This window comes from Equus quagga, chromosome 5 (assembly GCF_021613505.1).
Source record: "Equus quagga isolate Etosha38 chromosome 5, UCLA_HA_Equagga_1.0, whole genome shotgun sequence".
NCBI classification, from domain to species: domain Eukaryota; kingdom Metazoa; phylum Chordata; class Mammalia; order Perissodactyla; family Equidae; genus Equus; species Equus quagga.
Genome location: NC_060271.1, coordinates 7,314,938 through 7,342,458, shown reverse-complemented (window position 1 = coordinate 7,342,458; position 27,521 = coordinate 7,314,938). Strand labels below are relative to the sequence as shown.

General features: G+C 42.2%; 2 protein-coding genes across 2 annotated transcripts; both read right to left on the bottom strand.

Moving 5' to 3' along the window:
* Positions 1–1,173: 1,173 nt before the first annotated feature.
* Positions 1,174–26,933, bottom strand: TXNDC12 (thioredoxin domain containing 12). The gene is made up of 7 exons (XM_046662057.1): positions 26,703–26,933; positions 13,900–13,960; positions 7,447–7,499; positions 6,556–6,629; positions 4,812–4,881; positions 4,018–4,101; positions 1,174–2,032 (listed from the first exon to the last, which is right to left on the bottom strand). Exons 1-7 carry the CDS (start codon positions 26,797–26,799, stop codon positions 1,953–1,955), a joined length of 519 nt encoding a protein of 172 aa, XP_046518013.1. The 5' UTR covers positions 26,800–26,933; the 3' UTR covers positions 1,174–1,952.
* KTI12 (KTI12 chromatin associated homolog) lies at positions 10,639–12,649 on the bottom strand. Its single transcript, XM_046662056.1, has one exon. It carries the CDS (start codon positions 12,283–12,285, stop codon positions 11,221–11,223), a length of 1,065 nt encoding a protein of 354 aa, XP_046518012.1. The 5' UTR covers positions 12,286–12,649; the 3' UTR covers positions 10,639–11,220.
* Positions 26,934–27,521: the final 588 nt, after the last annotated feature.

The following is a 27,521-nucleotide window of genomic DNA, read 5'->3' as shown; positions in this document are numbered from 1 at the left end:
AAAAGCATGAGTCTGGAGTAAGATAGGGGTGGTCAGAACCCAGTGCTTAGCCTAAAAACTGAGGGCAAGCCACTTCCCTCTCCAAAGTTTCCTTTTCCATAAAATGAGGCTAATAACACCTATCCCATAGGACCATGGATGGGACTTAAAGAGAATGAAAAGAGCCTGCCACAGAGCTTGGCAATTCACTTGAAAGTACACTGTTTTAAGACCTTGGTACACAGGACAGAGGAATAGCCTCTGCCCTAGAGCATGGCGACCTGATCACAGTCACAGATGTGCAAACAGGTAACTACAATACAATGTGGTGCAGGGTCAACACAGGTGTACTGGGGGAGAGGAGCATTTTATTGCCATAATTAACGTCAGGAAAGTCTCTGGAAGAGGTGGTTCAAAATGTGAAGAATGCGTAAAAAGAAAAGACGTTTTAGGCAGAGGAAGCAAACTTTCTTTGTGTGAACAAAGACACAAGGAATAGAAGAACATGTTGTGAGGGGTGAAGAAGCAATCTGGTGTCACCACAACACAAAATGCAAAGACGTGAATGGGAACAAATGACGTTGAAGAAGTAAGCGGCTCCCTAAAAGGCCACGGTAAAGATCTTGACTTTATCCTGTGCCTTGGTTTCCTCATATGCTTCAAACTCTTCTTCTATGAAATGGGGATTCTACTACTACCTTTCTCCCAGGGCTGTTGGGACTAGATGCAAACGAAATGGGATGACACACGTAAAGCACTTAGAAGAGTGCCTGGCACATACTGAAGCCCGAATATTTCCTAATGGTAATTCTATTACCTTGAAGGTTTCAAGCAGGGCGGTGACATGGTCACATTTGTGTTTTGGAAAGATCACTCTGGGGGAAGTAAGGAGGATGGATTGTTGGAGAGAATATGGGAGGCAAGCAGGCAAGTGACGAGGCTGTTGCAATAAATAGTCTAGGAGATAGAGAAGGCCCTATGCTAAAGCAGCGACAGTGCGGATGGAGAGAAATCAGGTATTTAAAAAGCAGAAGAGATGAACTCTGATGTCCATTTGAATGTGGGAGGCGCAGAAGCAGGAGGGGGAGTCCTAGATTTGGGCTCCTACCTTAGGTCCTCAAGGTTAGTTTTCTTCCTGAAGTGACCTCCATCTCTCCCTCTATTCTCCAATAATAAAAAAGCCATCACAATATATTTCCTTTTAAAGTTTTATTAAAGTTTAATGGAACAATTAATATTTTTTTTCATTTTTTAACCCCAGTACAAAAATACAGTTGACAACTTGACAAAAATGGCTCCACCTAGGGCTTGAAGGTTTAAGTTTCTCCAACAGTAACGGGGAAAGCATGCTAACAGCTGGGGCTGAGTCAAGCACACAGCCACTCCTGCACACACGTCGTGCAAACAGGGAAGCCCGAGCAGGAGAAGAGAAGGGAAGTCGCAGGGATTCAGGAAGAAGCCCAAGATTATTCCCAGGAGAAAAAGAGAAGAAACAGGCTAGTCTCCTTGGTGGGGGTAGAATTACTGATTTACATTTAGGATTTGTGGTTTTAAAGGATAAAGCTATTTCTGCAATTTTAACATTGTAGAAAAGATGCTACTGGTTTCCTTTCACCAAGGTGAGTAAAGCGGGAGGAAATGGAAAAAGATTCAAACACTTAAGTGTGAGGAGTAAACCTCCAAATGGCTCAACTTTTGCGTCAAAAGGTGTCATTCTTTTACATTCAATGACAAACAGACATTTAGGTAAGAGGTGCTAGGAGAAGGAAGTCTGCCACACTCTGCTGGGTCCACGAACATGGAGGCCAGCCTCTGTTAGCAAAACTCTTCCACAGTGAGAGAGCTCCTTCCCATGCAGGCAGGAACAAGGTCTCCTGGTCGGTTTAACTGTTCAGGGCGATTCCTCAATATTCCCTCCCCTGCTGTTTTCCTTCCAGAACACTGACTTTGACCAAAGAAGGGATACATTCATGTTACAACTCATCTTCAAGATGTTTCTCTCTGAAGGCATCACCTGTCAGCCTTTCCTGAGCTTCCTTCATTCCCTGGACCACTGTGAAGTAAGAGTTGGGGTGAAAAGGTATGAAGCAGGTCTTTAATATTTGACATTTAACATCCAATATAGATTTTCATATTTTAGGAGAAATATGAGAGAAGCACAGGATCTGGACTCAAGATCTAATTCTGGATTTTAGCCCTGGAAAGTCATTTACCTCTTTGAATTTGTTTCCTCATCTATACAATGAGATAATACCACTGTTTCACACAAGATTACCATAAAAATTAAATGAGAGAATAGACAATAAAAGTGCTTTATAAACTATGAGGTCCTACAAAAACATCAGTAGTTACTCTGGCTTACCCTCCAGGATTCGAGTTGAACCCCTGTCACGTGACACTAAGGAGGTAGAAAACACCTTCCTCCCATCCCCATCACGTCTTTTGGATGAATGTTGCATTTATTTCATTTTCTGTGGAGGTTACAGGTTACACCAATATGTGAGCGTGTGTGTGTGCTGGGAGGGGGGATGTTCTTCACTGAAGGAGGCGGTCATTTCTAGCATCAGTTATATATGGAAGAAGCCAAGTTCTCAGGCAAAAGAGAAACCTGGAAGGCAGGCCCTAAGCAGATGGGAGATGAAACTTCTTGTCTATCTCAGGGCATTCATCTTGTGGATTTAGACTTCAAGGAGGGCAGCTGTTTTGGTACAGGCTCCCTGTGCAATGGCAGGCCAGAGTTAGGTTAAGTCAGAGTCTCTGAATCTCAGAAAGCAAGCCTATAACCTCATAAGAGCCAGGTAGTACGGTTTGTTATTTCCCTTTCGTTTGACCTAAGCCTTTGGTAAAGCTAGGTTTGAGTGCTCCAGTTTCATGTCAGCTGAGCCATGGGGGATTCAGACAAGGGTCTTGTGTCCACCTTTGGACTAACGTGTTAACGGATGATGCCAGTGTGGAGATGGCAGTGGTAACTTGGATGAAATTCTCAACGGATGGTAAATTTCCAAGGTCGAGAGTTGGGGGCCTAAGTCCAGCTGCCCTTCTCCATGTGAAAAATTTCCCTCTAATACCAACCTCCAGTGATCTGCATTTCGATAAGGAAGATGCCATTCTCCTTACCCATGGGGAAGGGGATGACCTCTCCAGATCTCTTTCCTCTCCCTATTCTGAGAAATAAGAGTTCCGGGTACTCAAAACATAAAGTAATCAACAACCTCGCAGCATGGCAATGGGGGACACAAGGCAACTTGCAAACTACTCCCTTATAGATGGCAGGGGGAACTTTGGAAGGAAAACAGTGACAGTAAACAGCATGAATTCCAACCCCTGCCTCTAGAATGACTGTGCTCCAGGATTAGAGAACAGAAAGCATGACCGTCCTGTGATTTCAACCTTCCTTCACCTGATTGTGCTGATGCTGTTCTCTCCGCCTGGAATATGCTTTTCACGTTCTTCTGCTGGCTAGGTCTCACTCTTCTGGACTCCATCCAGTCCTCACCTATTCTAGCAAGGCTTACGGACTCCCCATGCTGGGCTACACCCATCCCCCTTGCTGTAGCTTCAAATGTCCTCCTCATATCTGTCCATAGAGACAATTCTTATCCTTCTAGGTCCAGTTAAAGTTTACTACCCATCAAGTCTTTTAGACTTTATCAGCTAACAGCTGGCATTCCCCTTCTTTTGAATTCTTACAAGAGTAGTAGAATTAGTGCAGTGGGAAAAAAACCTAAGTTCTGGACTAAAATCCTGGCTCTGTAACTTATTAACCATGAGACCACAGGCACGCGACTATCTTTGTGAGCCTCAGTTCTTCAGAGTCTCCTCTGGGTCAGTTAGCTCCCAACTTGATTGTTAAGTAGCTAGGGAAGGGGCTCAGTCTTATCTTTCTCCTATACGCTACACAGGATCCAGCCAAAAGCTAGTCATGCAGGAGATGCTCAGCTAACAGGCTGAACTGAGTTTCCCATCACAGGCTCTGCATGCGGTTCATCCTAGTCACGTCTACTGGCAACCCTCCCTCCTCTTTCAGCATAACCATACCTTGCTCAGCACTGATGTAGAAATACTTGTAGCTGGGGTTTCCATTTTCGTTGATGATTTCAGGGTGCACCTTGCCACTGGGATCTATTATAGACAAAATGGCACAGGGGTTGCAATAATTACAACAGAAAACTACTTCAAACACTATACGGTACACTAGGCATTCTGGAAAACGAGACCTGCCCATCTTTCACCACCCTACCCCTTGTGTTTGATGTTGCACTCACAGTGAATTCCTTGCAGTTCCCTGAACACAATCCCTACCCCGTGCCTTGGCATGTGCTGTTCCCTCTCCCTGGCATGTTCCTTTTCTATTTGGTGGTAGTGGGATACCATATTTTTATTTGTATCTCCCACAGAATCTAGCAGAATGCTAAGCAAAGATTAGGTGGTCATTAAATATGTTATAAAATTGTTTGTGGAAAGACATTGGTCTGGTTATAGTATTCCATTGCCTCAGCTGCACTGTGAGGTCAAGTGTGGGAACTGTGGCTTACCTCTGTCTCTGTAATGTCTAGCACCAGTGCTTGACATATGGCTGATGCACAAATGATTGCCTAACGAATAAATGGATGATCAATACTCTGTCACTGCTCACAAAAGCAGTTAGTTAATGGGAAAAGTTTTCCCTTAGACTTGAAGTTCTGGCATTCAGAACTCCCTACTTTCTCTTGAAACCGGTTTTTGTTGTTTTTAGCCATCCCAGTACAGTTTCACTAAGTGGAGTCAGTGCCTTGATTCATTTCTCTCTCCTTCCATATCATGGATCCCCAGATTAAGATCTTTTGCCTTACCCAGGAAAAGGATTCGTGGAATATAACCCCCATCAGGGCTGAAATCTTCATCCTTGGGCTCCTCTTCATCCTATTAAGTGTAAGCCTTAAGTCAGATCATGTTCCCTCTCTCCTCAAAACCCTTCAGTGGCTTCCCCTCTCACTCAGGACAAAACCCCAAGTCCTTGCAGTGACCTACGAGGCCCTACATGGCACTTCTCTAACTTCACATCTTGTTTAGTCTTTTTCAACCACACTAACCTGCTCGCTGTTGCTGTCATTCAACAGGCCAGGCAGCTCCTAACTTAGGCTTTTGTACTTGCTCTTACCCTCTGCCTGGATACACTTCCCCCATTATCCACATGGCTCATTCCCTTCTATGCTTCAAATCTTTGCTCAAATGTCACCTTCTTTTTTAACCACGTATTTAAAATTGCAAATTATCCCCTGCACACTTCATTTTTAGCAATAGCATTTACCACCATCTGACATATTTTATTTTACTTATTTGTCTGTCTCCCCACATTCAATCCCCCATATGTAATTTCAATGAGGGCAGGAAATTTTGTCTGTGTTGTTCATTGTTGATTCCCAATACCTACATCACTGACTTACACATAGTACTTCTTGAAAGCACGAATTAATGAGGCTGACATTTTAGCTATAACTGTGGAGTTACAGTCCTCTCAGGAGATGTGACCACACAACTAGCTTTCTTTGTAAGCAATCTCCAAAGTTGGAGAATCTCACTGAAGACATTTCTGTTTCCTTTGAGTGGTGATTCTAACTTACGATAGAAAGTGGTGAGGAGTTCATATGCATAGGAATCAATAGTAATTTTGTCATTTATGTGTGGTTCCCATTTCAGAAGTTAAATGGGGTCATTTCTTCAAACAGTCATGTAACTTTGCCTTGAGTGAAGGGTATCAGCATTCAGGCTATCCAGCAGCTACATAAGCAATCCCTTTACTGCCTCAACATTAACTGTTAATGTGTTCAGAAGATTTCCAGCTCTATGTTTAAGTAAATATTATTTTACAGAAACAAGGTGACAAGGCGGCCAAGTGGTTAAGGCGATAGACTGCTATTTTACAGAAACACAGGGCTAGAAGTATCATTATAGAGCATCCAAGGATCCCACATTTGAAGAGTATAGTCTAAAAGGCAGCACAGCTAGGCCATAGTATGTATTCTCATCACTTCTAAAGCTCTATGATCTTGACTAAATCACCTAACTCCTTCAAGCCTAAGATGTTCTTTCTGTAAAATGAGGATAGTACCAATAGCCTAAAAATCCCTTCTAACTCAAAGATCTGGTATTCCGATTTGGGATTCTGAGAACTCTGGTCTATGTGAAACACATAAAGGATATCTAATAAAGAAATAGGAAGGTTGTACATATAAACCCAGCAGAGAGTAGGTTTTCAACTGAATCACACTTTACAGGAGTTGCGGCCTACATGTGTGACTATACCTTTAGTTCGGCTATACAAAGACGTAAAAACATGTCATAATCAGACACTAAAAATAAAGGCACCTTACAATTTAGTCATCTTTTCCAATTTCTCCTCTCCTACTTCCTCCCACAAGTGGAGGCTGGATGGCTTTCTACCATATCTGACGCAAGCCTTAGTATTAGAGGTCAAGAGAAAAACGCAAACACAGCCAGCTCTGCTGACAGAGATTTTATACCATTAATGATGTTAATTCTAAAATAGTAAAGACTTAAAATCATAGCAGAAAGGAGAAACTCCAGAAGTCTTACCTCAAGATTTACCATAACAAAATTATGAGAAAGTTCTGAAATTTCTGTAGATTCTGCAAATTTGGGCTTTAATGCTAGGGGGGAAAAAAAGATTTTGGAATAGAAGAAAACATCATTGTCATATCCAAACCCTAATTTGCTGAATTGATTCATAAAACTGACCTTTCTTTTCCTTTTTTTTTTTTTAATCTTAAGAATCAAAAATCAGGACACTTGACTTCTGGTCTTGCTTCTGCCACTTACTTGCATAGCCATGTGGCCTTGAATGACTGACTTCATTTCTCTGAAGCTTTTACCTCATTTATAAAATATGGATAATGGCATACAAATGAAAAAAGTATTACTATTTGCTTTTTTACACATTTTAATATCTTCTATTGAAGAAGTAATAAAGTAAAAATACTCTACCACTAATGTATATATATTATTACACTAACTATTTACAATAATTTTATACTCTTTTTCCAACTAGGAATTTTATTAAGTATAGCATACCATACAAAAGAAAATATCTGACTGGGAAGTGGCAGGGTGGTATAGCAGAAAGAATACATGCTACGAAGTAAGATAACCCTGGGCTCTAATTTGGTTCCCACCTCTTCCGGAAAGACTTCACTAACCACTCCTCGTCTCTCTCTGTACATTTCAGCTTCGTCTAATATTTACCATCCACACAACTATTACAGCACTTAATCCCACACTCTACATAACTCTATCTTAATTGCCTCATCCTCCAACCCCTTGCAAATATAACTGTAAATTTCATGCGGGGTGGGAATCTATGTCACGTATTTCTTAAAGCAATCACCAGTGCTAGGCCAAAGTCAGTGTTAATATTTGTTACATGTTAATATTTGAGAACACATCTGAGGTTTGATCATTTGCACTTACCTTTGCAAGCTCCACACCAGGACTTATGGATAATCACCATCAGGGGCAATCCACTTAAAAACAAAACAAAGAAATCATAATCTGAGAAATCCCACTTCTTGAAATCCATCCTAATAAAATGACCAACCTATGAAGACACAGATTAATGTACAAAGACATTCACACTGAATGATTTCACCTGGGAAAATTTTAAGACAATAATTGAATACGGGTAAATTACTATAACAAAATTATTAGTAAATTCTGACATTCCTGTAAATTCTACATATTTGGGCTTTAAAGGTAGGGAGAAAAGATTATAGAAGAAAACATCAAATTACAGTATTTCTAAATGTTATGGTTATATAACCATTGAAAATATTAATAAAATTTTTCATTGTTATAATGTTAAATTAAAAACTAGAATATAAATTATCTAGTTTGTTTTTAATTATACAAATATATACAGAGAAAAGAGACTAAAAGGAAATGTACCAACACATAAGAGTAGTTTTCTCTGGATAATGGGATTGTGGATTTTATTATATTTTTTCTGTATTTTCCAATTTTTATACAATTAAATGTAACTTTTATAACCAGAGAGGAAAAAGCCTTTTCTGTTTTAAAATAATGAGCAATATAATCCAACTGAACCAGTCTTGGCTAGACGAAGCTCTTAAGCTCTCAAGGCTCAAATGCCAGTTTGTATGAGGGTCCTACGTAGGCAGCTATTAGCTTTCTCCATCATCCAACTCCTGTATCACCACACCACCATACACTGTATAATACTACCACTGCATTTCCCACACTGAACTGTATCTATTTCTTTCTTTTTTTTTTTTGAAGATTAGCCCTGAGCTAACTACTGCCAATCCTCCTCTTTTTGCTGAGGAAGACTGGCCCTGAACTCATATCCATGCCCATCTTCCTCTACTTTATATGTGGGATGCCTACCACAGCATGCCAGGTCCACACCCGGGATCCAAACCGGCGAACCCCAGGCCGCTGAAGTGGAACGTGTGCACTTAACCGCTGCGCCATGGGGCTGGCCCCCTGAACTGTATCTATTATTTACCATCTCTTCCACTGGACTTTGAGCTTCCTAAGGGAACCAACTGTCTCTATATCCCCTACATCTGGTACATAGAATATTATTATTATTATTATTATTATTATTATTATTATTATTCTGGTGAGGAAGACTGGCCCTGAGCTGACATCCTTTGCCAAGCTTCCTCTTTTTGCTTGAGGAATATTTGCCCTGAGCTAACATCTGTGGCAATCTTCCTCTATTTTGTATGTGGGACACCACCACAGCGTGGCTTGATGAGCAGTATAGGTCCACACTTGGGATCCAAACCAGCAAAGCCCAGGCTGCTGAAGCAGAGCACACAAACTTAACCACTATGACACCAGGCCAGCCCTGGCACATAGAATGCTATTAACAGTAAACATTTACATAGCAGTGACTATGTACCAAGCACTATTCTAAAGATACATAAACTAATTAATGCGTCAAATGAATTATTCAGCTCCCTTATCATAGGCCTACTACAAATCTGGGGTGGATTTGTGCCTCTAATACCTGTAAGAGCCTATAAACCAAATGTGCAGGGCAAGCTTAGGTGAGAAGTGGGATCCAGGTAACCATAATAATAGGCAAAATGTGCTAAACATTTATTACATGACATTGTGAGATGTGTTTTATGTGCATTACTTCACTTAAATCCTCACAATCCTAAGGTAGATAATATTAATGGTCTCATAATAGAAATGAAGAAACTGACACTCCCAAGAGATTAAATATTTGACCACATAAAACCTAAGTTCTGCCACTTACTAATTCATTAAGTCTAACTCTAAAACCAATGCTTTCTGATCGTTATAGTCTACTTCAATTTAGAATGGTAATCCAGAATTCACAGGTTTAAACCCAACTCAATCACTAATCAACTAACTTAGAATCAGAGAACGAAGGTTGGAAAAGGCCTTAGAGGTTGCCTAGTCCAAATCTCCATCTTACACAGGAAGCCTCTCTTACATCAGAAACGAGAAGGCGGGGCTGGCCCCATGGCCAAGTGGTTAAGTTCGCGCGCTGTGCTGCAGGCGGCCCAGTGTTTCGTTGGTTCGAATCCTGGGCGCGGACATGGCACTGCTCATCAAAGCACACTGAGGCAGCGTCCCACATGCCACAACGAGAAGGACCCACAACGAAGAATATACAACTATGTACCGGGGGCTTTGGGGAGAAAAAGGAAAAAAAAAAAAAAGAAACAAGAAGGTGGCCCAGATTGCCTGATGAGCAAGAAATACATCACCACCCAAAGCAGCCCATCCTCTTAACAAGTCCAGGAAATAACAGAGCAGATCAGAACGTCTTGCTCCCTTTCTCCCAATCAAACTCCTATTGATCCTTCCAGAGCAGAGGTCAGCAAACTATGGTCTATAGGCCTGATCTAGCCTATTGCCTGCTTCTGTAGGGCTGAGATACGGGATGTTTTCTACATTTTCAAACGGCTGAAAAACAAATCTAAAGAATAGTACCTTGTGATATGTTGAAACTAAATATAGTTCACATTTCAGTGTACACAGTTTTATTAAAACACATTCACACTCATTTGTATACTTACTGTCTACGGCTACTTTTGTGCTACAATGGCCAAGTTGATAAGCTGCAACAGAGACCCTAATATTTACTATATGGCCTTTGCTGACCCTTGTTCTAGAGTGACAGTTCAAATGTGAATACTTCCCCAAACCACCTTCTCTCAACACCTACTTACTCCTTTCCTCCTCTGGGTTCCCAAAGCATTCTGTCCTTGTCCTCTAACCACCAGCCCTTTTCACCCTGGAATCATCAGTTTACTTGTCTATATTTCTCACCAAACAATTTCTCAAGGGCAAAGACTGTATCTAACTCATCTTTGAAAATCACAAGTATTGGTAAGGGAAGCATTTACCACTTGTTTAATGAAATCAATGAAGGAATGAAACACAAGCTTAAAGTGGTATTTGCCTTGAAATACAAAATGAAGCAGAAGTTACAGAAGTTGTCATAATATAACCACTCTAGGCTGGACCAAAACATCTAGTCTCTCACTATGCACTATCAAAGTACTATTTCAGTCAAAGGCATAATAGTGATACATGTGTATCTAAAATGTTAGATTAAGTAAATTACATGAAGAACATTAAGTAAAAGAGATTCCAGCAGACGTTCTTCTAAAAGATTTTATTAGATGAAATAATCTAGTGGTTAAGTCTTTCACTTTCACTAGAACCAAAGCTTCCCAAGGACAGAAATTTGTAGATTTACCTGTGACCCCAGGCCCCAGGATAGAGATTAGCAAAAAGTATGCACCGTACTCAAAAAACTATGGTATGAAAGAAGGGCCAGTGCAGATACAGAAGTGGGCCATCCTCAGTTACTGTTCACAATTCTTTTGAAACAATTCATCCATCCGGTTTGTTCTCCCACAACTTAGATGCGGAAAATCAGAGGTGTGCAATATCTCAAGTAGACCCCAATCTAAGCAAGGCCTGTCCACTTAACTCTGTCCTCTGGAGAAATCTGCCAAGATCCTCCAAACTGTTTCTCCATTCTCTCTAGTTCCAAATTTACGCTGTAACCTCAAGGTCTGGCACAGAGGCATTCAGGAAAGCGTGAGTGAATCAGTCACAACAGCTCTAGTACCACACATCAATAAACTCTGCAGACCTTCAGATTCTTCTTGCCAGAGAAACAGTGCAGTGGAGGCTAGATAGAGCGCCATGGTTTTCCCCCAACCCCTCTGGTTAGAGAAGGCTCTGGCTCAGATACTGCAGAAACATGTTGGCCAGTTGAGACAGGTTCTCATTGTTGGGATGCATTTTGGTGTAGGAAATAAACTGGCGACGGAGGCGACTCAGTTCTGCCATGGTCAAGGGCTGGGTAAACCGCAGGTGCTCTGTGGTACCGGGAAGCTTAAGCAAGTCTCCGGGGATAGCGTTCTTCTGAGCTTCCATCAGTCCCGTCAACACCTGGCTCGTGACCTGATCCAGCTGGTGCAGAAAGCTGCCGGAGGCAAGGGGCTGGGACTGTGTAGACTGATGGGGTGGGGGAGCCCGGTTCTCAAACAAGGCAGCCTTGATGTCTGCCAGAGGCAACGGCTCCTCTAAGCCCACCAAGGTGAATAGCGGTCGGTCCCAGCGGTTCCGAGAGTCGGGAGCCTCGAAGCGCAGCGTTAGGGCCTCCAGAAGTTCGGGAGGGTAAAAGGCACTGGTCACATGATTTGCAGATTTCTCGAATTCTGGAGTCACGAGAGCTGGAAGATCTGGCGCGCTGGTTTCCTCCCGCTCCAGTTCCTTAGGTGCGTCTCCCTGCGCTCTCCCATCTACTACCGACTGCACTGCCTGCGGCTCCCGGAGGACACTGGCGCCGGCCGCCAGATGGCTCCCTCCCTCCTCAGCGTGCGGCCTCCAACTCACACTGACGGTCTGGCTCCGCGTCTCCTCCGCGCGCGCCACCCGAGGGCCCCCGCCCAGAGCGCCTGGCCGGACGCAGTAGACCAGGCAGAGCGGGGTGCGCGCCGCGCGCGCCAGGCAGTAGAGCTCGTAGCGGAAGCCCTTGATGTAGTTCAGCGAGTCGAGGATGACCACATCGTGGCGACTCAGGCGCCGCTCCACCGCGGCTCGCAAGGCGCCGCGCAGCGCCTTCTCCCGAGCCGAATCGCCGTACACTGCCGCGTCCTCCGCGCCCAGCACCGCCGCGTCGTCCACCACGTGCACCGCGCGGCCCTCGGCCGCCAGCGCCCCGCGGAGCTGCTCGGCGCGCCGGCTCTTGCCGCTGCCCGGCAGGCCGCACAACACCACGAGCGGCATCCTCCCGCCACGCGGCCATGTGCAGCCACGCCGCGTCAACCTCCGGCTTGTCGGCGTCCCCGACGCAAACCGGAAGTGCAAACTGCACTTCCTGCTTCCCCTGACCCGTGAAGGACCTCTTGCTGCTATGGAAACAGGAGTTCTACGCCAATTAGACCTAGATCCTGCGCTGTAAGAAAGGAGATGGAGGCTGGAATGGCGTCAGTTACTTAGTCAAATGTTAAAGGCCTCAGGAGAATGTGATTTCCCTTCCGCCAGACTATGCCCATCCATTTATAATGGGGCCTTAATGAGCATTAAATATTGCAAAACAATCGGCACTATAAATTTAGCATGTAGAAGACAATTCACGAATGCTAGGTCCTCTTCATTCCTTATACCCAGTGACTCTCAGTAACTGTTTATTCAATAACCATTTCAATCATTCAGCATCTCCATGGTTGGGGATTTACAGATGGACATAAAACAGTTCCCCAAAGGAGGTCAAGGGTCGAATGGGAAGTTAGGCACCTATAAGCAGAATAATATATACTATAATGGATAGACGTAGGTTAGGTTGTAAAAGTACAGAAGAGAAAAACAAACTGCCCAGAAAAATCGCTGAAGACTTTAAGAAGAGTCATTTGACTTAGAACTTGAAAAACTAAGGAATTTTTCTCTTGAGAATGCTGCCAGACAAAACATAAGATGCCTAGTTAAATTTGAATTTCAGGTAAACAACAAAAAAATGTTGTTAATATAAGTATGTCTCAAATATTGCATGGGGTATATTTAAAATTACTTATTGTTTACCTGAAATTCAAATTTAATTGGGCATCCTTATTTTTATTGGCTGAATCAGGCAACCCTACTCCCGCAGAAGGTGTGAGACTCAGAGCCATGAAGCTGTGGGATCTGCCCTAGCAAAAGCAAGCACTATCATTTGGTAGGTGCAGAAGTGTGAGTATTTCTGTGCAAGTATGTGGGTGTATAAAGTAGGTGCACATATATTGGGTCGTTGTATCTCTCCAGTACAGTATAGTAGAGAACATTCACATCTTGGCTCTGGCACTTACTAGCTGTAAACTACTGTCAAGTTAATCAAACATTCTGTGTCTCAATTTCCTCTCCTGTAAAAGAAGAACAACAACAGTTCTTATTTTACAGGCTGAACTAACATCATAGGTTGTGAGGATTAAATAAATTAATGCAGATAAAGCACTTAGATCAATGTTTAGCCTTCCCTCCCCTCCCCTGCCTTTTCTCCTCCTTTGTATCAATTGTCTGTGAATAGGCTAAACCTCCTTGGAACTTGAGACTATTCAACTTGAGACTATTAATTAAGCAGTATAGTTTACTGGTTGAGCGCAGGCTCTGAAGCCAGAGAGCCTGGGTCAGAATCTTGGCTCCACCACTTACTAGCTGGGTGACCTTGGGCAAGTTACTTCACATAATTCAATGTCTGGTGCATAGTAAGCACTTAATAAATGTTAGTATTATTGTTGTTGTTGTTGTTATCAGGCAACTACTAAGTTCAAGCTCTGCCTTGGCATAACCCTTTGCCTGAAATTAATGCTAAGTTGATGGCTGGAAAGTGTTTTACCACCATAAATAACCTAAAACCATATCTTGTACCTGGCAGCTGCCTCTTTCTTCCCATCTTCTAGTGTCCTCCAGTGAATGTGATCTCCAAAACCTGGAAGGAAAGAGCCTTATAAACATTCACACATGAACAAAAGGCAAAGACCCATGAAAGAAGTGTGGCCTGTTCACAAGATACTCCTAAAGCCGGCTTTCCTCTGTCAAGAGCATGGTGTTTAGGTCCAGGCTCCACCCCTTTCTAGGTGTGTGGAACCAGAGACAGTCCCACACCTCAAGTCTCAGTTTTCACACCTGTAAAATGGAAATAACATCACCTAATTTATAGTTTTTAAGGAGATTAAATTAAAGGCTGTGAAATGCTTTGTAAACTAACACAGAGCATGCAAAGAATAGTATAAGAATGAATGATAATTTTCCATAGAGTAAAAATAAAACAGGTCACAACAAATCGTTACTAGTTGGAGACAATACAGCAATATAGCTTTAGAGTCAGAAAGAAATGGGTACATGACTCCACTCCCTATAAAATGTGTGAACTGTGTGAATGAAGTAAGCCCTCCAATTTCTTCTCTGTAAAATCAAGATAATAATACCCACCTGCAGGTGTTGGTGTAAGGATTAAATGAGATAATATATTTAAAGCTATTCTCGTTACTATTTCCCACACTTCAACTAGAGTGATCTTTCAAAATCACACCTTTCAGAAGATTTCCGATGCCCTAAAGAGAGAGGTCAAACTCTTGTAGTAGGGCTTACAAACCCTTTACAATGTGGCACCTGCCTACCTCTCCAGGCTCACTTTCCACACTTTTCCTAGAAACGTACACACAAAACTACTTCATTTCCTTAAATGCAGAATGTGCTCTCTTGGCTCCAGCCTTGATAATCACTGCTTCCTCTGCCTTTCCTTCCACCCTCACCTCCAAATCATTCTTCAGGTATAAACCTAGAGGACATTTCTTTCAGTAAATCTTCCCTGACTCCCGAAGCACGCTATTCTTGCCCCATCACAGCACTTGCCAGGCTGAACTGTAAGTGTTTATGCATCTGTCTCCCTCACTCTAAAGGGAATTCCCTAAGGGCTGGGACCATATCTATCTGATTCCTTCCTGTTTCCCTAGCATCTGGCACTACACATGGCCATAGTAAGTGCTCCATAAATATTTATTGAGTAAATGGATATTATTTAGGCCATATCACATAAATTACTTAATATTATATCTTGAAAATGTTACTGAACTTAATAATGTTGGCTGTTATTTATTGACCACCTTATATATGTCTGGTACACCACACACGCTACCTCATTTAAATTTGGCCTTAACAATAACCCTTTTTTACTTAACCTCTCTATTCTTCTGCTTTATCATCACTAAAATAGTTATAATAATGGCTATATCTCCTAAGATTGTTACTGAATATTGAGTAAGAAATATATATATAACTTAGCACAGTGATTAGCATATTATAAATGATCAGTAAATAGCAGCTTTTGTTATTCTTTACAGTTGAGACTTCTGAGACTCAAAGACCTGTAGTAGGTCACATAGCTGGTAAATGGTCAAGCTGGGATTTAACCTTTAATTTTATCATTTTTAGTTACTATGCTCTCTTCTAGGATTTTCTTCCCCAGAAATAAATTCAAATTTCTATCAGTGTTACCACAGGGAAATAAACAGCTCATCCAGATTAGCACCTGGAGACAGTATCCAAACCAACCATCATCACTTTTCATTCCCAACAGCATGGGCTGCTGGCCAAGAGAAAATGTGTCAATTGCCTAGGGCCCAAAGTCTAATCCTGAAGAGTGAATGATTAAGTGAGAGTGAAATCAGAAGGATGCCCCAGAGAACTGGAAGGTGCCTAATGTGATCAACATCATTCTATCTGTCAATACCTAAACTCATGCAACTGAATCCTGCTTTGGCAGGATGCCTGACTAGACAGTCTGGAGGGATATCCCACTGCGAAATGATGACATCTCAGATAAAACGGACTTTCAAAATGTACTCACTGGGCAATAAACACAAAGTAAGCTAAAACCAGATGAGGAACAGTGAGCAACAAGCAAAAGATAAGGCTGACCTGAAAGAAAATATCCATTACAATGTGGCAAAATGGAAGAGGTGAACCTGAGACTCCATATTAACTCAACTGTCAAAGGAGACTAGAATGCCTCCAGGTTAGTAGTACCCCCTGGTTTCCACATGAATCAAATGCTAAACCTTTCTGGAGGAAAGCACTCCTCATTTTAGGCCTCCAAGATAGTCAATGACGAACAACCATTATAAATTACAGTCATAGATCCCCAAACATGTAAAAAAACAAGTCACCACAAGGAAGAGTCAGCAGAAGCAACCAATAGATTCAGACCCCTAAGGACTTCAGATATTAGAATTATCAGCCAAAGGATACAAAAATAACTATGTATAAATGTTTAAAGAAATAACACATGGGGGGGGTCACAAAAATGGGCATGCAAAAACACACAAAAGAAATAGGCAAATCTGTAAAGGCACCAAATAGAACTTTTAGAAATTAAAAACAGAGCCAGCCCTGGTGATCCAGTGGTTAAGATTCGGCATTCTCACCACTGCAGCCCAGGTTTGTTTCCTGGTCTGTCAGTTGTCATACTGTGGCTGCAGCTCACATAGAGAACTAAACTAACAACTGGGATACGCAACTATGCACTGAAGCTTTAAAAAAAAAAAGAAAGAAATTAAAAACATAATTGTTGAAATACAAAGTCAATGGATATTCAGTGATAAAAATAGCTATTAAGCCACAAAAAGACATGAAGGAAGCTTAAATGCATATTGCAAAGTGAAAGATGCCAATGTGAAAAGGTGATATATTCAGTATATGATTCCAACTATATGACATTCTGGAAAAAGCAAAACTATGGAGGCAGTAAAAACAATCAGTGGCTGCCAAAAGTTCAGGGGGGAGGGAGGGATGAATAGGTGGAACATGCAATTTTTATGGCAATGAAATTATTCTGTATGATTCTGTAATGGCAGATATAGTTGTTATGGGCTAAACTGTGTCTTCTACACCAAATTCATATGTTAAAGTCCTAACCCACAGTACCTCAGAATGTGACTGTATTTGGAGACAGGATCTTTAAGTAATTAAGTTAAAATGAGGTCATTAGGTGGGCCCTGATCCAATATGACTAGTGTCCTTACAAAAAGAGATCAAGACACAGACACATACAGAGGGAAGACCATGTGAAGACACAGAAAGAAGACAGCCATCTACAAAAAGAAACCAACGCTGCCAACCCCTTGATCTTGAAGTTCTAGCCTCCAGAACCGTGAGAAAATAAATGTCTGTTGTTTAACCAAGTCTGTGGTATTTGTTATGACAGCATTGGCAAATTAATATATATGTCATTATACATTTGTCAAAACCTACAGAATGTACAGCAGAAAGAGTGAACCCTAATGTAAACCATGGACTTTAGTTAATAATAATGTATCAATACCGGCTCATCAATTGTAACAAATGTACCACAACAATGCAAGACGTTAATAATAGGGGGAACTGCGGGTGGAGGGAGGTGGGCTTACATGGAAACTCTGTATTTTCCACTCAGTTTTTCTGTAGACCTTAAATTGCTCAAAAAATAAACTCTATTAATTAAAAAAAAATTCAACAGATAGGCTAAAACAGCAAATTAGAGACAGGTGGAGAGAGATCAGAAATTATCCAGAATGCAGCACAGAGAGCTAAGGGGAAGGAGAGGCCAAGCGTTATAGGGTGGATTAAGAAAGACTAGCATATGTAGTCTCAGAATGAAAAGATGAAGGAAAGGACATCTTTGAGGAGAAAATATCACTGTGCACTGGGTGACTGGGAAACAACAGTGGAAGGAAAAAATACACGGTTTAAAGTATTAAACCATTTTAAAACATTACCTACTCAAAATACATTTACACTTTTTAAAAAGAAAAAAAGAGATAATGGCTGACAATTTTCAAGAACTGAGATAAAACATGAATCTGTAGGTGTAAGGAGCACAATGTATAACAACTGGGACAAATTACAAAAACAAAATACACACACTTAAATTGTAGTGAAACTGCAGAACAACAAAAATATTAAGATTTTAACAGCATTTCAAAGAGAAATGACATATTTCCTACAAAAGATCAGTAATTAGACTGACAGGAACAAACTAGAAATCAGAAGACAGCAGACGATCATCTTCAAAATGCTGAAAGAAAACATCTCCAAACCCAGAATTACGTGCCTTGCAAAACTATCTTACAAGAACAAGGGAAAAATAGACATTCTCAGATAAACAGATATTTTCCCACCATCAGATATTCACCACTAGTTATTATTTCAATAAATAAGTATTTATTGAGCAGTGCTGTGTAATGGTTAAGAGCACGGACTTTGAACCTAGGCTCCCTGGGTTTGAATTCTAGTTCTGTAGCTTACTAACTGTGTGACTTTGAGCAAGTTACTTAACCTCAGTTTCCTCAGCTGTAAATGAGGATAACAATAACACCCACCTCAGAGGGTTGCTTTGAGGACTAGATAAATGAGTATATTAAAGAGCTTAGAACAGTGTCTGGGACTGGAGAATTTGCTACAAGGTATTTGCTATTAATATAATATGCCAGGCAGTATTCTAAGTACTTTACAAATACTGATCCTCACAACAACCCTAGAGGTAGGTACTCTCATTGATCCCATTTTACAGACGAGAAAACTGAGGCACAAAGTTTAAGTAACTTTCCCAAGTTCACATAGCTGGTGACTTCAGAGCCGGGATCTGAACCTGGGCAGTCAGGGTCCAGACTCCTTGCTTTTAAGCACTACATAATGCTGTCCTTCAAAGTAGAAGGAGGTGAGGACAAGTGAGGAGCGGACAATGCAGGGCCTGGGAGGCCACTGCCAAGACTCCGGCTTTTACTAAGCTCCTGGAGGGTTTTGAGTAGAGTAGTAATGTGATGTGATTTATGTTTTAACAGGACTGCTCTGGCTTCGGTGCTGAAGACAGACTGTAGGGGTGTTATGGGCTGAACTGTGTCCCCCACAAAAAATATGTGGAGTCCTAACCCCCCCCCCCAGTACTTCAGACTGTGACGTTATTTGGAAACAGGGTCTTTACAGAGGTAATCAAGATAAAATGAGGTCATCAGGGTGAGCCATAAACCAGTGCGACTGGGCTCCACATAAAAAGGGGAAATGTGGACACAGATGTGCACACAGAGAGAACACAGCCATCTATAAGGAGAGTGGCCTGGCACAGATCCTTCCCTCAGCCTTCAGAAGGAACCAAGCCTGCTGATACCTTAATTTCAGACTTCTGGCCCCTAGAACTGTGAGACAATAAATTTCTGTTGTTTAAACCACTCAGTTGCTGGTACTCTGAAGCCCTAGCAAATTAATACAGGGGAGAAAAGCAAAGGAGACTAGTCAAGTGGTTATGGCAAGAATCCAGGCAAGCAATGATGGTGGTTTGGACCAGCTGTGGTGGTAGAGGGAGTAAGATATCGGATTCTGGATACATTTTGAAGGCAAAGTCTAAAGGATTTTGCTATGGATATGGGGTGAGAGAAGTTAAAGATGACTCTAAAGGTTTTTGGCCTGGGCATCTGGAAGAATGGAGTTGCTATTAACAGAGATGCAAAAGAGAGCAGGTGGAATGAGTTTTGGAAAGGAACATTATGAGTTTGGATTTGAATAAGTTCATTTTGAGATGCTTACTAGACATCCAAGCAGAGAAGCTGAATAAGCAACTGAATATCTGAGCCCAGAATTCAAGGCAGAATTATCAGCATATGGATTTTCTTTCTTTCTTTTTTTTAGATTTTTAAATTTTTCTTTCGTCTCTCCAAAGCCCCCCAGTACATAGTTGTATATTTTAGTTGTGGGTCCTTCTAGCTGTGGCATGTGGGACGCCACCTCAGCATGGCTTGATGAGTGGTGCTAGGTCCGCGCCCAGGATCCAAACCAGCAAAACCCTGGGCCACCGAAGCAGAGTGCGTGAACTTAATGACTTGGCCATGGGGCCGGGCCATGGATGTTCTTTAAAGCCTGAGACTGAATAAGATCACCAAAAGAGTGAGTGTAGATGGAGAGGGAGTCCAAGAGCCCTGAAGCACTCCCAGGTTAGGGGAGATAAAGAAGAACCTGCCAAGGATATGAGAAGGAACTGCCAGTGAGATCGGCAGGAAACCAGCAGTGCATGGAGTCCTAGAGTCCAAGTTTCCAAGGTATTTCAAGAAGGAAGGATGATTAACTGACTCTAGTGCTCTTGTTAAATCAGAAATAACCACTGGATTTTTAATTGGAGCAATACTGACCTTGACAAGACCAGTTTCAACAGAGGAGTGAGGACAAAAGCATGATTACAGCAAGATCCAGATAGCCCAGGGGAAGATGTAGAGAATGAGTCTTTCAAAGAATTTTGCTGTACTGGTGGCAGCTGCTAGAGGGAGGTGTGAGTCGAGGAAGGGTTTGTACTCAATATGGAGGAAAGTAGAGGATGTTGAAATCTGATAGAAATGATACAATAAAGGTAGCAAAATTGATAATACAGGATAAGAGAGTCAAAAATATCTTAACAGGTTAAAGGAGATGGGATTTAGTGTCCAAGTAGAGGAATTAGCCTTTGCTAGGAGCACCAATATCTTATCCAGTAGAGGCAGGAAAGGAAGAATATATGGACACTGGTGTTGGAAGGTGGATAAATCTAATGGTGACAATTTTTGAAAGGCCTCTTCGGATTCTTTGTGTCTTCTGTTAAACGGGAAGTGTGGTCACCAGCTGAGAGCAAGGATTGTAGAGGAATTAGTGGAGGTTTGGAGAGGCAAGAGGAAATATGAAATAGCCCCCAGGAGAGAAGAACCAAAGAAACTAAAAGGGTAAATAAGGGGCATGTTTCAGGAAGGAAGTGGCTCTAGAAGAAGCCTAGACACAAGGAATAGTGAGCAAGTAAACTGGTAAAAATGGAGATAAATCTAAATACTATCCATATAAAAACTTTTTTTTTGTTTTTTTTGGTGAGGAAGATTCGCTGTGAGCTACCATCTGTTACCAATCTTCCTCTGTTTTGGCTTGAAGACGATTAGCCCTGAGCTAACATCAGTGCCAATCTTCCTCCACTTTGTATGTGAGTTGCCACCACAGTATGGCTGATGAGTGGCGTAGGTTTACACACAGGATCTGAAGCTGCAAACCAAGGCCACCAAAGCAGAGCATGCTGGACTTAAACACTAAGCTATAGGCTGGCCCCTGTATAAAACCTTTTATTGTTCAATTTGTAGAGTTAAAAAAAAGACAGAACTAAACTACTGGACAATGTACTGCTTATAAGTAAAGAGAAAGTGACTGAAGTTAAAATGTTCTAAGGCCCTCTTACCCATGGGGGGGTTAGATGTTAATGTTAGATTTTGTTAAGTATGCAAGTAAAATTTCAAGAGTAACCACTAAAAGGAAAGAACTACAGTGCCAACTTCCAAACTAAGAGATAAAATAACAATAAGCAAACACTCAACCCCCCCCCAAAAAAAAGTGCAAAAAAAGAGAACAAAAGCATAGAAAAAACAGCAGTGATGGAAATCAGATGAGAGAAATAAGACCAGCTCTGTCAATAATCACCAAAACACAAGTGGACTAAACTTGCCAGTTAAAGTTAAAAGACAGAAATTGTCAGATTTTGGTTTAAAAAAAAATACCTCTATGATGTTTACAAGAACATCGAAGGCAGAAAGACTTGTAAAAGTTGAAAATAAAATGATTGAAAAATATATACCAGGCAAATGTAGCCAAAAGAAAGTCGGGAGGGGCCGCCCCGTGGCCAAGTGGTTAAGTTTGTGCACTCCGCTTCAGCGGCCTGGGGTTTCGAGGGTTCGGATCCTGGGCGCGGACATGGCATGGCTCATCAGGCCATGCTGAGCTGGCATCCCACATAACACAACCAGAAGGGCCTACAACTAGAATATACAACTATGTACTGGGGGGCCTTGGGGAGTAGAAGAAACAAACAGAAAAAAAAAAGAAGATCAGCAACAGATGTTAGCTCAGGTGCCAATCTTTAAAAAAAAAAAAAAAAGAAAGTCAGGGAAGCCAGATTAATATCAGGTAAAATAAAATTTCTCTGTAAACCTGGGGTACTCAGAAGCTGGCTGACAAAGCTTACAAAGAAGTCACAGGAGGTCACTGCTAAGAGAGATCCTAGGGCAGTGCTGCTCAATAGAACTTTCTGCAATGATGGGGATGTTCCACATCTGGCCCGTTCAATATGGTCGACACCAGACACAGGGGGCTACTGAGTACTTGAAATGTGCCTAATGTAACTGAGGAGCTGAATTTCTAATTTTATTTAATTTTAATTTATTTAAAATTTAAGAGTAACATGTGGATAGTGCTACCATATTAGAAAGTACAAACTTGGAGATTAGTCCAACCCTCTCATATTATGAAGGCCTAGAAAAGGGAAGAGGCTATCCAAGACCACAAAGGAAGCCACAACCAGAATTCGGGTCACCTGATGCCTAATTAACATGCTTTTCCAGTACCCCAACACCTCTCTCACTGACCTATTGCATTATCCCTAAGAGTAAGTCTAGAGGTGTAATTTGAAACAGTTCACTACATGTACAAAATTTCTTTGAAAATTCATATTAAAATGTACATTGGAATCTTTTATAATAGTAATAATCACCACCATCATTTTTTGAGTACTTACTTTATATAGTATTACAATAATATAATGATAACAACAATATTAATAATGACTAACACTCATATGGCCTTTATTATATGCCAGGCACTGTTTTTCATGCTTTTACATGTATTAACTTATTTAACCCTCACAATAAACTTATGGGGTAGAAACTCTAATTCTCCTCATTTTACAGATAGGAAATTACAGAGATGAAGTTAAATAGCCTGGCCAAAATTACACTGCCAGTAAGTGGCAGAGCCGGGATTAGAACCTACGTGGTGCAGTTCCAGAGTCTGTAGTTTAACTCCCTACACTTATGGCCTCTCTAGCAAAGATTAAATGCATAAACGAAGGAAAATGGCTTCACTAAAGCAGAAGGAAATCACTGACTTCAGATCTGAAAACTTGGGTCTTTTCGTTTCCCTTCAAAAATAAGTTAAAGGGCACAGTGTTTACCTTGTTACTAAAATCACCTACTCCCCAACACCATCCACACTCACACCCACGCCAATGTGGAACCTCTGAAGACAGTCCAGTTTCCTAAAGTATCACTGCACAGCCACTTAATTTATGCTGGCTATCTGCAAGTAAGCTGAAGGCTCCCACATCACAGCTCTTTCTCTAAATCATTAATAAATAAAGGTGGGGAGGGGAGTGACCATTTCTAAACACAGCATTTACACCAGAATTCCCAAGCCCTTCATCCTAAAATTGTTTTCACGAGCATAAGTGAAAGACATCAGAAAAGGATTATCCATCCCCTCTCAGTTGATGAAACAAAAGGTCAAGTGTCAGAGCTGACAGCCAAGCCTCCAAAACAGGGAACACTGTACCTGTGAGGTAGAATAACCTAGTGGCTGAATAAACTCTGTCTGCAGTCAGACAGGGATTGGAAATCCTAGTTCAGCCATTTACTGTTTTCACAAATGCAAAAAATGACTAACAAAAATATCCATCCCATAGGGTTGCTGTGAATGTGAATAGGACACAGTGTGGAAGGTAAACACTTCATATGTGTCAGCGCCAAATTTTTAATCCGGAGACTTGACAAAGCCATCCATTTCTGTTTCAGGCAGGAGAGCTTATGAACCGCCCCCACTGACAGCTTTCTCGTTTCTCCTTTAAAGTCTTCAAAGGAGTTTCTGCATTCAGAGGCAGGAGCGTATTGGTTAAGAGCGCTCACTCTGGGATTTGTATCCCAGCTAGTCCGCTTACTAGCTGTGGGACTCCTGGGCCCCAATTTAGGTTCTTCATCTGTGAAATGGGGATAATGATAAAAAATATTATCCATCTCAGAGGGTTATTATGAGGATGAAACCAATCAATACACAAAAAGTGCACAGAACAGTACCTGGAATAGCGTAAATGTACAGTAAATGTTAGTCATGACACTTCTCCCCATTGGTGATACATTCCAAATTTCAAGCACGCGGAGAACAACAAGATTATTTTAGGACTCTAGAATGTTAGAGCTGGAAGGACTCTTAGGAATCATTTCTAGTCCAACTCTCTCATTTAGTAAATGGTCCTTGGGGAAGACCAGAGCTGGCTACATGGTCTGACCAGGATTAAAACCTAGGCCTCCTGATTTCTATCCAGCACCTGTACCACCACCGTACTGCTTCTTCTGAATGAAAACAGTAGGGTCACTCAGTCTTTTCTCTCTGCAAACCACCAGGTCATCTTCTGGTAAGAGCCAGAGCTACTTAAACATCTGGGAAGAAATCTTCCTCATCAAGATTTTCAGGAAGCACTGCTTTGGGTAGCACTTTTTTGGGAGGTGGGATGGGTGGGCTGTAATCTAGTTCCTAAGAATTCATTCCCCAAGAGATAGAAAAAATAAAAGTTTGAAATATTATTAATTCCTTTCAGGAACGATTAAATATTCTTCCTTAGGAAGACATAATAATAAACATTAATAAATACTTTCTAAGTTTGTGACACAATATTAAGTGCCTGTCGTTTTTTCATTTAATCCTCACAACACAGCCCCCCCACCTCAAGTTGCCCTCCTATGTGCTCCTACAGTTACCTGGTATTTTCCTGCTCACAGTACATATCACAGTGTCATGTAGTGTCATGTAATTGCCTGCTTACTTGTCTTGACAGTCTTCAGACTATAAGCTGAAAAAAGACAGGGATCACAATGATCACGTGTACCATTCATTTCTTCTTTCAACAAATATTCCTAAGCATGCATAAGACAGAAATGGTCTTGGTTTACTGGGGCCAAATATACTTTCCAAAGATGGTTAGGGCGGGTTGGAAGGAGAATGTCCCTCCCCTTAAACATGCCCATACAGAGTATAGTGGATGTGATGCTATGCGACTTGTAAGGCTAGATGATAAAAATGTTATGCATCTCCACCTTGTTCTCTTGGGGCACTTGCTCTTGGAATCCAGCTTTCATACTGTGAGGAAGCCCACACTTATCCATGAAGAAAGACCACATGGAGAAGTAACCAGCTCAGCCGAGGCCCCAGACATCATGGAACCGAGAGATACACCATCCCCACTGTGCCTTGTTTGACTTCCTGACCCACATAATGGTGAGCATAATAAAACACTTTCTCTACGTCACTAAATTTGGGGGTAGTTTATTATGCAGCAATAATAACTGGAACAATCACACAGAGCTTAATATTTAGAAAGAATAAAGATACTGAATACGTGACTCCAAGGTATTGCCTCCATCTAACACAGTGACTGGAACAGAGTAAATTATTTGTTGAGTGTCTCAGGTAGTTGTTATTATATCCATTTTACAGATGAAGGACTGAGCTTTGACAAGTTAAGCAACTTTCCCCAGGCTTCTCAGTGGGTCAGCGGTAGACTAAATTAAAACTCAGATCTAAACCCACACTCCTAACACAATACTCTTCTATCTCCCTCGGTACAGTAATCTGTTTTAAAATGGGGTTGTCAGTATTCTGGCCCAGTAGAATTGGTCGTGCAGTTTCATCACTGAGATGGAAACCCACATTTCACCTTCTCAGAGAAGCCTTCCCTGACCTGCCTAGCTCAGGTAACGCCAGCTCCCTCATCCTCCTCAGCCTTTCTACTCCATCACAGTTTCACTTTCTTCTCAGCACTTATCCCTAGCTGAAATTGTCTTGTTTTATGAATTTGTCCATGTGTCTACTCTGTCTCTCTGACTTCAATACACAGTCCATGAGAGCAGGAACCTTCTCTGTCTTGTCCACTGCTAGATCCCCAGTGCCTAGGACAGTGCCTGGAATATGGCAGGTGATCAAAAATTATTTACTGAATGAAGGAGTGACTGCATTCAGGTACACTGAATGTCCACCCAATCTCATCACCACCAATAAATGTGCAAATAGGGAGGATAAGAGAAAACAAAGATAAAAACAGCAGGACTGCAGCAGAATCATCCCATACAGTAAGGTAAGCATAAAAAATGGAAGGAGAGGGGAAACGATGCTATCACTCACCCACCTAGAAAAGCATAAAACCTGAGTTCAAATGAAGATGTAGGTAATGGGATGGAGAAGGGGGTCCTACCTCATCTCCTCCATTCATAACCGCTGTCCCCACACGCCTCAAAAAAAATCAGTTTCTTCAGACAGATACACTGACTGAACCACACCAAGGACAATTGTTGGTGACCCTCTAGCATCAGAACTTCTACCCTTAATCTGGCCCTTCCTTATGCACCAGTCACACCTCCCTGGGATGCAGGTGCTGTTCCCCCCGGGGCAAGGAGTAGGCAGTGACCTAGCTCTTCAGGAAAGAGGTGAGGTAGGGAATCTTCAGACCCAGGGCAAGCGTCTCTGCATATGCAGGTCCCCAAAGGCCCTATTTCTCCCAGGAGGGAAGGTGACCGTTCCTGAGGACCTACCAAGTGGTAGGCACTATGCTGGTCTTTTAAATATGCTTTTCCTAATTTAAGGGCCATTCCTTACCTCAACCCAAGATTAGGGAGGCCCGAAGTACAACTTTCCCATCTCAACATTGCCCAGACCCCGAGAAATTTTCCTCAAACTCCAGGAGCGGTTAGGGAGGATAAAAAGAAATTTGCAGTGGCCTCAGAGATAGAAGGAGATGGGGAGTGTGTTAGGACAAGGAGAGGGGTATACTGGGCTGGGGCCCGGAATGAGTAAAGATTAAGATAAGAAGGCGGTCTGACCCTTTCCAAGACCAATATGTCCATCAGAAGAGGTGACGAGGAGCAGGAAACCGAAGCCCAGCAAACAGGTGGCCCCGAGACGAGTCCGCAGCTCCATGGTAGTAGATGGACGGGGCCACCGGGCTAAGCAGACGCAGGGCCGGGGTCCCAGCAGAAGGTCCGTGCGGTTCCCCAAGTGCGGCTCGCTCAGCCCAATCCCTTGCGTTTCCAGATTTTTTTTTTTTTTTTTTAACCCTGAAGGAAGTGATGTTAGACGGATGTGGGTGGTGCCTCCGGGGTCCGGATTGGGATGGAGTGAGTTTAAAGGTGCAGATCACGTAGAAGGGTGCGGGAGTTTATCTCCAGCGCGAGTAGCTTTCCCCGGATTCTGGATGTTCAGTTTGAGCACTGAGAGGGAAAAGGTGGGCCGAGATAATAGGGGGTGGGGAGGTAGCTCGGGAGAACCGTTGCTGATTGCGTTGGCCAGCAGGCTAGCCCCTCCCCCTCCAAGAATCGCTGTATTTAATATTCGCAACGCAAATTATTGATCGGTGAAGCCAGCCCCTCCCAACAATGGGCGGACTGCCCATTGGCATCGGATCCCCCTTATCCCTCCGCAAATAAAAAAGACTTACACAACAGGATTTCATTCTTAGGTTCCTGCTCAGCTCTCCAGGAGACCTGGCAAACCTGTTCTGCGGTGATGCATGGTCTCGTGCCTTGCAAGAATGCCCCTTCCTGCTGGACGAGAGCTCTGGACCTTATTTTTCCTTGCAAGCGCAACTCTTCCACGCAGGGATTATGCAACCAATTGATGCAAGCTCCAAGAAAACCAAACTT

Bases quoted from the DNA above. Each gene is read 5' to 3' on its own strand.
- KTI12 (XM_046662056.1), bottom strand. From the start codon at position 12,285: ATGCCGCTCGTGGTGTTGTGCGGCCTGCCGGGCAGCGGCAAGAGCCGG.
- TXNDC12 (XM_046662057.1), bottom strand. From the start codon at position 26,799: ATGGAGCTGCGGACTCGTCTCGGGGCCACCTGTTTGCTGGGCTTCGGT. The intron at 4,882-6,555 runs GTAAGACTTCTG...TACACTTAATAG, and splicing joins TTGTTATGGTAAATCTTGAG to GATGAAGAGGAGCCCAAGGA. The intron at 2,033-4,017 runs GTATGGTTATGC...CTTACTTCACAG, and splicing joins CTACATCAGTGCTGAGCAAG to TGGTCCAGGGAATGAAGGAA.